Genomic DNA, 11,319 nt, shown 5'->3' on the forward strand with positions numbered 1-11,319 from the left:
TGAAAAAAGTACGCGTAAAGTACATGTACTTTATATCCAGAGAAAACAATGAATCTGAATATAGGTATGTTTGAGTCCGTCAGTGAAGATGAATCTGATCTGAAAAAAACTTCAGTAATGATTGAACGAAAATCTTAAGATACATACCACGAAAATTGAAAGATATAGAACATACCTAGATTCAATAAAACATTAAATATGATATAAAGATCAAAGATTTCATTATTGATATTAAAATTTTAGAGAGAGAGAGAGAAGTTTAGACTTCAATTTCAGATCTATCAAAGATGGAAATATATATTATGAGAAAGATCTACAATTGCATCGTTTTTTCAGAAATAATACATAACAATTTGATACAGTTTAAAAAATTAATTATTAGATCTTAAAAATGAATCTAAATACAAAACAGTAATATCAAATACATGAAAACAAAACGAAATCTTACAAATGAATGTTCTCATTATGATTTTAGCAAAAATAATTACCTTCAAGAATTGATCTTCGATAAGTTTAATGGAGATGAATGTAGAGTTCTGATGTTAATAGTGGTTAAACAACTAGGTTAATGTTCTTGAAAATGAGATATACTATATTACGGTTACATATTAGATTTGTTAATATTTCTTTCATTATAATTCTGATTGGAGAGAGAAAGATGGAGACAATTAAGGAAATGATATATACATGATTATTTTGACAAAAACGGTTACAAAATATATGGAAAGGTTATAATAGGTATTAATAAGGATTAAATATTATAGAGATTTGATATTTCTCTCGAGATGAATACAAATGGACTAGATCTCTTTTATGATGATTAATTTGGTTTTTAAATCCTTTTTAGGATTATAGAGGATTAAATCTCCTATTAGGACCCTATTTTTGGTCTATAGACTCAAAAATTATTAATTTTGATATATTTGATATGTGATTTCCTACTATCTTTGACTTTATCAAAATTAATTTGGGGATGCACATTTTCTAAGCATTTCCAAATGATGCTATATTTTTCATAAAATTTAAATTATATTTAATTTTTGTTTTCCAGTTGCTTTGGTTTTTTATTTGTACTCGTAGTGGTAATTTTGGCTCGGGTTTATACTTGAGACTTGTTTGAGCGAGACTTGGATCGAGTTTCTAATATAAATTATCACGACAAACTCTCACTAGGAACACGAGGCGTTTTGTCCATTACCCTTAACATTTTGTCGGTCTTCTTCTTCCCTTCCCACTACAACTACCAACTCCGACACCACCACCCGCTCCATCTCCTTTTGCCATCATCATTTTTTTCCTCTTTCTTCCTCTTATCTCTCTCTCAGCTCCTCTATCTCTCTTCTCTCTTGTCTAATCCAGTGAAAGAGTAGTCCTGAGAGCATCTCCAAATGCAACAGTCAAACTCTAAATCTTAGAGCATCTCCAATGCAACACTCAAACTCTAAATCTTAGAGTGCCACATAGGATTTTTTTTGAGTTTTTCTCTAAAATCCATCTCCAATGCAAAACTTAACATGAATCTCTAAAGTGATGTGTCAAGATTCATTTTAGAGATCCTTAAGAGGACACTCTAAACTTAGAGTGCCCTCTTGAGTTTCTCTAAGTGCCACATAAGCAAATCAATTAGTTTTAAACTAAAATATAGGTTTTTAGAGTTTCTTTTGAGTGTTGCATTGGAGATGGTTTTGGAATAGAGTGTCTCTAAATGACCAAATAGGAAAGAGACCATTTAGAGATACATTTTTCACACTTGACACATAGGATTTTTAGAGTTTTTCTTGAGTCTTGCATTGGAGATGCTCTTAGAGTGTCAAATAAGATTTTTTTAGAGTTTTTCTTTAAAATCCATCTTCAATGCAAAACTCAACATGAATCTCTAAAGTGATGTGTCAAGATTTATTTTAGAGATCCTTAAGAAGACAATCTAAATTTAGAGTGTCTTCTTGAGGATCTCTAAGTGCCACATAAGCAAATCAATTAGTTTTAAACTAAAATATAGGTTTCTAGAGTTTCTCTTGAGTGTTGCATAGATTTTGCAATAGAGTGTCTCTAAATGGTCAAGTAAGAAAGCGACCATTTAGAGATCCATTTTTCACACTTGACACATAGGATTTTTAGAGTTTTTCTTGAGTCTTGCATTGGAGATGCTCTAAATGGTCGTTTCCGCGATAAAATAATATGGGGAAAACTAGATTTTTCCACCCAAATGGTCTTGCTACCCGGATAATAGGAGTAGTTTTGTTTTTCGAAACCCCCACCATCTTTTTTACATCGAAGACATTGATAAATTGATACGATGTGATAGACACGATAACTGTCGAATTACTACTCGCTTAAAACCCAACGAAATTAAATGGGTGAAGACGAAGTTAAATGGCTAAAGCTCACTTTTGGATCTCGAACACATAGATCACAAGATCTTTATATTTTATGCTATTTCGAGCTTTACTTGATACCTACTTCTTTTATATTTGGTAAATTCCCTCTACCACCAGAAACTCTCTCTCTCTCTCTCTCATCACTTCGGCTTCCGGTGGATCTCTCATCTCTCTCTCTCACCACTTCTAGACAAACTCTGGTCTGAAAGAATATTCATAGAAGGTAAAATTCATCTCTCGAACTCCGATTTAATATGTTATTGAAGTTAATTCTACTTAAATTTGTATCAATGCACAAAGTTCTTACTATATGTTTTCTTATTTGAAGAAGAAATCTAGTTTCTAGGGTTTATTTAAGCGTATACTCTCTTAATTTCTACGTTTACTACTTTATTGAGTTCATTGCATGATATTGATTGTTAGATGCTTTTGTGTTACTTGAATTTTAAATTTTTACTTCCTTTTTCGTTATTGGAAAAGATTGAATTAAACCAAAGGCGGCAACCCAATTTTGAATTAGGTCACTCATACAAAACCAGAATGATATGGCAGAGAATGGTTAGGTGGTATTTGTTAATAGTGCAGTTTATTTGATGCAATTGGAAACCCTAGATCTTACTTTCTAGTTTCCCTTCGTAATGGATGGAAAGGGTTGTTGTACAAATATTCCAATTTGGCAAATCTGTACATCTTAAATGATGTTCATAGAAGGTAAAAAGTTACTGATTTATGGGGTCAACTATCAGACTTCAATATAATAAGGAATTCCCTGATGTCAAGGTTTTAGTAGATCATGCCATCCATTCTCCAAGTCGGTGCGCCATTATTTATATGTTGCATTTCTGTTACCAGTATAAATCTTTCTTTCAATAAGGATTGAAGTATTGAACAGGAATCAGGATATTGATTGAGTGATGGATTATCGTTATCAAGTGATTCAATCCTTATCAAGGCGTCAAAAGTACTTAACAATCAACTAGACATTCAAACTTGAACCATGAATGCAACATCTTTGTCATCTTTAGCTTCTATTCAGTTTATTTACAAATTTTTAAACAGCACACCTCTTGTCCTTGTTATGTAAGTTGATCAGAGTGGTTTGAAGCATGATATTAATGGTGTATTACGATATTTACTCCTTCTGATTTCTGTACCTCAATTATGTTACAGGTGAATATTTGTTGGACGTTGCTTCACTTGACGGCAGTTGGACTTGCTGATGCAAGATTGTTTATTCACTTAAATATGGTTCCTGGAGATTTTATTGATCTCAATGCATCTACTTGCTCTGGCAGTGGAAATGAGGATAATGAATTGGGTAATTTAAAATGTGATCCAAGGGAACTTGAACCTCAACCTAGCGATTCTCGAGATAAAGCAAACTCCATTGACGATGAGAAACCGGCAGAAGGCAATGATGGAGGGGTTATAGAGGATCTTCAGGTACAGGAAATGGAACTTGAGGAGGATGACGAACCACTCATTTTACCAAAGAGTATTAAATTAGATGAAATTGTGATTGCCTCAGAGAAGATTGACAAAGACAACTCTTTTATGAATTGTGAAAACGGCGCTGCTGCAGCCCAGAATGAAAGTGAGATCAATGACCATACCGTGCATAACAAACGTATCCTGTTTAAATCCATGTTCGCCCTGTTGACTACTTTTTTGTTGTATCAGGGACATATCATTTTTTGCCGGCTGGTTTGAAATTGTTCTTTTTAAACATTAGTATGGGCTCTTTGGCGTTTTTAAATCTATATATGTAATTTGCTTTCTGGTTTTTAGTAGTACAACATTTAAAAAAACATGGGTTTCTATGTTTTCTTTTGGCGTGTTTTCCATGATCAAGTACAATCTAGCTATATCAGGTATTAAACGTGCTAGAATTGCTTATGATGATAAAGAACCTTCTGTGCGTGTCATATATAATTCCTTGACAAGGTCTGTAGCAAAATCATCTTTTATTTGTTATGCAACAGTAACTTGTATATTTATAGCTCGTTCAGATCCAATTGTCGCGACAAGAATTGCTTTGGTTTTTCCCTTATACGTAAAATTTATCATCTTACTTGATTTCTTACTGTATTTTTCAGTGCTAGCAAAAAGAAACTTAGTGAACTTTTGCAGCAGTGGTCTGAGTGGAATACTCAACATGATTCCTCAATTGAGGTAAGCCTCAATCTGAAGTTCATTTTCATTCTTTACTTAAAGATAGTAGGTGAACTATTACCATTTCATAGAGCGGTTAGTTCAGTTAACGTACATGACTAAGTTCTTTGCTTTCGTCCTATCAGAAGCCGCAGGAAGCCCTGGTATCTGGTGAGGAAACTTACTTTCCAGCATTACTTGTTGGCCTAAAGAGCTCTTCAACAGTGGTAAGTCTTTTTTGTGTGCTTACTGCACCCATACTTACATATTGGATTAAACAATGTGATACTCAAAATTTCTTTTTGTCTCTGTTAAACTACGGGTACTCCTTTTCTGCATTTCTGGTTGCCGCGGAAATTGGATACTCTTGTCGGACACCCGTAGTCACGTCAACAGTATTATGCCGTATTTTGAATGTACATTTGTGTACTTGCATACAATCTTGTCAAAATCATAAATTACTACTCAAGATTAATGTCTTCATTAATAATATTATAATATAATGGTTGGTCGAAAAGTAAAAAATAAATACGTAAAGTTAAAGCAGTAAATGTACACGTGGTGGTCTGTATTTACGATTCAGCCTTTTTGAAACACCGTAGTGATGTCTGATATTGATACCCTTACGTGCATTATAGCTTGCATTTGCATTGATTTCTACTTTTTGGTGTTTCTGTTCTTACTTGCAAATTGGTGGCCAGTTGAGCATTTACATTTATTTGGGTAGACTGTCTTATAGTATTTAGTGATATTCATAGATGTAGGCACTCCTTCATTTTATATATGCTTGGCTTCTTTAATTTTCTGGAATTGTTATTTTATAGTATCTTCACATTTTTCTTGTGGTTATAGCATTTAAACATACCGTGAAGCTCTTGAGATACTTCGATACTTATATACCTTTACTTACTACTTACTAAATCCTTTTCAAATTGAAGTCCTTTTGGATGGATAATGAAACAAGAAAAGAGCAAACTAAGGAGATCATTCAATTTGATGGTGAATCCGCTCCTCGTTATGATCGTGAATATACATTGGGTTTGACTTCTGCGGAAGGTTCAACTAATGTAGAGAGGTACTTGCTTTCAGTACCTTATTAATGTGCAATTTCTTCTACTTACAAAACGGACTTTAGTCTGTACCATGTACTGTGCCTTTCATAGATCATTTTAATACTTTTGCTTTGTACCTATAATTCTCATTCTCTGTTGTATCCTTAATACTCGTGTCTTTGTTATCGAAGAAGCTCATGATAACTGAATAGATGCTCCCACTAAAAGAAATTGTAAAGTTCTTGTTCATACTTATCTGTTGAAAACTTGGAACCATCTTTACAGAGCATGTGAATCTATTACTTTCTTCACCTCCATTGCCACCTCACTTGCATTACCCTTAATGCTGATCTATAACCACTATAACAGGGATACCCATTATTGCACTTTTACCATGATATGACTTCTTTCCCTTCAAAAAAGGCAAGAGACATGAAAACTATTAACATGTTAAGAAAAGAGGCATAAGAATCGTGTTCAAAACCTGATTGTTTTGAACTTGAGCTATTAGGAGGCATAGCATCAAAAAGTTCCTGCTTATTTGGCAGATAATGGAGCACAGGCTGAAGAATTGTTGACAAATCTTTCCTTTTATGATTGTTTAGCTAATAATTGCATTATTCTCTCCTCTTAGAGTCAGAGATCCATCCAAATTTTATACTTTACCGTCATTTTAATATTAAATTTCATTTTACTAATTTGGTACTACCTCCAATGAATCTCTTTTTTTTATTTGCTTTTTACAGGGGGCTTGAGATAGAAGCTTCACGTTGTTTCAATTGTGCTTCGTACAACCATGCACTGAAGGAGTGCCCCAAGCCTCGTGATCATGTAGCCGTAAATAATGCTCGCAAACAACACAACTCAAAAAAGCCCCAAAATGCTGGTCCCCAGAAGCAAACAAGGTATTATCAGAATTCATCTGGTGGAAAGTACGAGGGCCTGAAACCAGGCTTTCTTGGTCCAGAAACAAGACAAATTCTCGGTATTGGGGTAACGTCTCTCTCTCTCTCTCTCTTTCACATACACTTACCCAAACACACACAGATGTACTTCTTTTAGCCTTATGGTTGAGACACGTTTCATGTTTCTAAGTACTGTTTAGAGTAAGATCTTTTTTTGTTTTACCCAGGAGTTTGACCCACCACCGTGGCTGCACAGAATGCGTGAAATTGGGTATCCACCAGGATATCTTGGTAATTGCCATAGCTCAGAATTTCTAAAAATAATCTTCTAGAAAATTGTCTAATAAATTATAATCATTACAAATTCTTAGATGTCGATGACGATGGCACGACCTCTGGAATTAAAATATACACGGATGATGAGACTACGAATAAAAAGACGAAGGAAGACCAGGAGGATGGAGAACTTTCAGAAACAGAAGAGCCAGAACCTGAACCTGAACCTAAGAAGAGGATGAGTGTTGAATTTCCAGGAATTAATGCTCCAATACCCGAAAATGCCGATGAAAAACAATGGGCATCTTCACGAGGAACTTCTAATTTTGATCCATACAGACTTCGGTTTAACCCGAATTCAAACCGTTCGTCTGACACCATCAACAGAGAGCACTATAGTGACAATAGGCGATCTCGGACCTACAAAGATGATGCCCCGCCAGGTTGTGACACCCCATCTTACAGTGGTTCCGGCACTCAGAGCTCTAGAAATCCAAGTTTAGGTAGATATGTATCTAATAGAAGTAGGACGAATCATGAAGGTTCACCTCATCAGAGTCCTTATAACACTTTACCATACTCAAATTCAGATGATCGGTACTCACCAAAAAAATACAGCTCCGACATTTATGAAACTCGGGATTATAATAGGAATCCTAGTACGAATTCAGAGTCTTCATCAAAGAATGAAAGGCACAGTTACCATCATCGTCATACTAGGAGGTAAACAGCACAGGAATACATAACTCTCCATCCAGGTATTTTATGTCAGCTATATTGATTTTCTCATTATCATCAATGGATGCTAAACCAGATATAGAGATGGGTTCCTGAAGTGATGTATGCCCGTCTGTTTTCTTTATGTTGTATTCAAACTTCTAACTTCACATGAAGGTTTCGTTGTTGTCTAATAGTTATGTAGGCAGACATTAGCATATTTTCGAACAGTTTCGCATTGGATAGTTAAACAGACGTTCTATTTATTTTAATTTTCTGTAGGAATTGATTAATGAATTTGCATTTGAACAATGATTTCTAATATTTGTGCTGATTTTGATACTTCGTATGAGTGAGAATTCACCCATACTTGCGATAGGTACCGTTTTTTGTTCAAGTCAGATCTGAGGTCTGAGTTGATTGGAGTAGGATTTTTGAAATCTTTTTGTAGGACTCGATTATTTGGCAGTCTGCTTGTTTGAGCTAATTTTGAAGTAGGAACACTACCTAAAATCCACCTTATGTTATTTAAAACTTATACGAGAGAAATTCTTTTATATATATGCTGGAAGCACTTGTGTATTTTTTCACTGGGCAGAATCACTTAGCAGGTATATTCATATTTCATACTGATGATTAGTAGATGTTAGTTTATAAGTAGGTTCTTATTAGGACCCATCATGGGATTAGGTTTTCTACTTTACTTTCTAGTACAACAAACAAACTAATCTGCTTGGAGGGGGAACAAGAATTAGGGTTTCTCTGTTACCAAAACCTGGTGGTTGTGGTGGTGTGGTGGACCTGGTGGTAGATAACTATTTTTTTTGTTGAACTATGGTGGTAGATAACTAGGTACAATATTTTTTGCTAGTTTCTCAACCGCATAACTACAAACGATTTTCTCGTTTTGGTTCCACATATTTTTTGCTAGTTTCTCAACCGGAATGGTCACTAGTTTCTGGTGAGGCTCCCGCCTTATCCGTTAACGGTTAGGAAGTGAAATTAGCTCGTTGACGTAAGTAGATCGGGAACGGAAAAGAACCAAATTTAGACACCTCTAAGTATTAAAACATTGGTTCCAATCCGGTTATTGAACTACTTAGGAACCGGAATTCTGAAAAAATAGTACAAGAATCATGAAATTAGGTTTTTATTGAGTTGTGAAATTAAACTGACAGCCTTTAACACCTCACTAGTGCTAGTAGTAATTGGGGTAGTTGGGGTAGATATAGCTTTACCAGCAGCTTATAACTGTATTTGTTTCCATTACCCAATTGGACCCCACTTCACGAGAATAGAAATGAAATCGCAGTGTATTGTTCTCTAGATCTCTCTCTCTCTCTCTAGATCTCTCTCTCTCTCTCTCTAGATCTCTCTCTCTCTAAATCTCTCTCTCTCTCTCTCTCTCTCTCTCTCTCTAGATCTCTCTTGCTCTCTCCTTGTCTTGTCTGGTAGTATTAATTAGGTGGGGTTGCTCATCTTCCTTGCATTTCTCTCACTGGTACAGATGGTTGACAAAATGTGGTATTAGTACATGTTAAATGAGAACCACATTTGTCCATTCACAAGAGAAGAAGATAACACACACCCACACTCCCTCTCTCTCTCTACTCTCTAGATTTCTATCCCCATTACCCATCTTCAACAAGTTCCTATATTCTCTCTGAAGATGAATTCAATAATGGCCAAAACTCCCCATGACTCATCCTTCTCCTTCTCTAGTAGACACTTTTGTTGGGTGGTGAAGACAGAAGAGGATGAAAACAACGACGAAGAAATTTTGTCATCCTTCCCTTCGTCACGGATTCAATATATGGATAAGGAAACCGAAGTCGGAAATGATAAGTCTTTAGTTGTATTACCGAAGACGAAGAAGAAAAAACTCCAATTCATCTCAGTTCCAAAACTCAGATCATTCTTTGCTCTTTTCGGAAGGCAAAATTCATACTCTCATGTTGGTAACAAACTAATTGGTACTTTATTCGGGTATCGTCGAGGTAACGTAAATTTAGCATTTCAACAAGACCCAAAATCATATCCAGTGTTTCTTATTGAACTTGCTATGCCAACAAGTGAATTGATTCAAGAAATGGCATCTGGGTTGGTTAGAATAGCATTAGAATGTGATAAGAAAGTGAATCAAAAGAGTCCAAGATTGTTGGAGGAACCACTCTGGAGAAGCTATTGTAATGGAAGGAAATGCGGGCTCGCAATGATGTTCGATTGTGGGCCCGATGAATTGAAAGTTTTGAAAGCGGTCGAACCGATATCGGTGGGTGCTGGAGTTTTACCCGGAAGTGGAGATGGATCAGAAGGTGAACTTATGTATATGAGAGCTAGGTTTGAAAGAGTTGTTGGGTCTAAAGACTCTGAAGCATTTGATATGATGAACCCTAATGGTAATGGAGGTCCTCAACTTAGTATTTATATGATTAGGGTTTGATTTTTTTCTTCTTTACTATTTAGTTGCTTTTGATCTTAAGCTACAAGGTGGAAGTGGTTAGGAGTTGCTCTGTTCATTTCCTTCCTGAGTTATTCATGTTGTGTTGGTTTTGTAGTTCTCCACTTGCTTTTGTTGTTCAAGAAGTTGTAAATTAGTATTTCTTTTTGTTGTTGGGGTTTAGATTATTTTTATGTCGTGTCGCAAAAAGAAGTGATTAAGGTCTTAATATTTCTCTATGTCTCTTTCAACTTGAATATCATGTATATATAAAATTTATCTCATTTGGCCAAAACTAAATTTGTTTGTTCAGATGGTTTAACCTTGGTTAGTAAGTCCATAGATTTTCACTTTCATTATCTCTCAGATAAGGAAGTGAGTGTCTAACCACTACACTAAGTAATAGTTGACAGTTTTATATGACACATGTTTATCCTTTTGGCTTCTGCTATATTATATTCTTCCCCTTACAGATTACAAATATTATCATGTCACCATTAGTTTTGAGAGCAAAATTAGATCCTTTAGGATCAAGTGTCTTTTGACCCAAACGCCTATTGCCACCCGGGTATAAAGGATGTGGATCAGCCATCTGAAAGCTAAAGCGGAGGCTCGGACTCGCACCTGTCTAAGGGGTTTTTCAGACTGACTAGTCTGAAAGTTCTCGTACTAGCCCAATCTGAGCCCTTGATTTGACTTTCGGATTGGACAGTCCCGAGACCAGTTTGAGGGTATTTTAAATTCTTTTGTTTTGTTGAATTGTCACCAAAACTTCAACCACAAAATCAAATAGAATCAAGGTTGACTTGGAATTAAGGTTTGGAATCAAAGTGCTTGCCATCATAGTTGTACTCTCTTTCTCTCTTTCTCTTCCTAAAAACAGGTTCCTTCTCTCTCTAACTCTTTGGGGATCGATGATGATGGTTTGGAAATAAGGTTGTTTCCACGATGACGTGATGATGATGATAGACAGGGAAGAAGAAGAGACTAAGAAGAGAATGAAACAGAAAAGAATTAACGCAAGTGAAGAGGAGGCGCTCGAGTACCTCCCCCACTAGGCACCCCGCCGTACTAGGTTCTAATAGGTACCCGACATGAATACGCCCACTGCGGGACCCAAATTTTAATTGGCCAAGGCACCCAAGACCTTTGGTTGACCACGTATCATTTTTTTAAATTTTTATTTTATATGCTAGATTAGTACACATTAGTACACATTTCTAGAAATCACAATATACTATGTCAATTTTATTACAAAAAATATAATATGTTTGCAAATCACCCGTAAAATTTTTATGCAGTTTGTATACATTGATGTAGACTCCCAAACTAAACAAATATAGGCACGTTCATTTAACCAAGAGCAATTGAATATTGGATTTTTCGAACCAACAGCTTTC

The 11,319-nt window shown here is 35.5% G+C and overlaps 1 protein-coding gene and 1 pseudogene across 2 annotated transcripts; both read left to right on the forward strand.

Annotated features, from left to right (window-relative positions):
• Nucleotides 1-2,214: 2,214 nt before the first annotated feature.
• Nucleotides 2,215-7,791, forward strand: LOC147548079 (uncharacterized). Of its 2 annotated transcripts, none has more exons than XM_086667615.1 (9): nt 2,215-2,601; nt 3,549-4,005; nt 4,241-4,322; nt 4,475-4,550; nt 4,676-4,756; nt 5,468-5,604; nt 6,328-6,574; nt 6,714-6,777; nt 6,858-7,791. In XM_086667615.1, the coding sequence occupies exons 2-9, from the start codon at nt 3,624-3,626 to the stop codon at nt 7,487-7,489; spliced, it is 1,701 nt and encodes a 566-aa protein (XP_086523741.1). In that variant the 5' UTR covers nt 2,215-2,601; nt 3,549-3,623; the 3' UTR covers nt 7,490-7,791. The 2 variants fall into 2 exon arrangements, with proteins under 2 accessions (XP_086523741.1, XP_086523742.1); XM_086667616.1 differs by having other exon boundaries at nt 2,317-2,601; nt 4,250-4,322.
• A 1,223-nt stretch (nt 7,792-9,014) lies between these two features.
• On the forward strand, nt 9,015-10,044 carry LOC147548080 (protein MIZU-KUSSEI 1 pseudogene; annotated as a pseudogene).
• The last annotated feature ends 1,275 nt before the right edge of the window (nt 10,045-11,319 follow it).

Source organism: Eschscholzia californica, unplaced genomic scaffold (assembly GCF_041429995.1).
Source record: "Eschscholzia californica isolate CP2 unplaced genomic scaffold, dmEscCali1.0.p SCAF_3, whole genome shotgun sequence".
Lineage (NCBI taxonomy): Eukaryota > Viridiplantae > Streptophyta > Magnoliopsida > Ranunculales > Papaveraceae > Eschscholzia > Eschscholzia californica.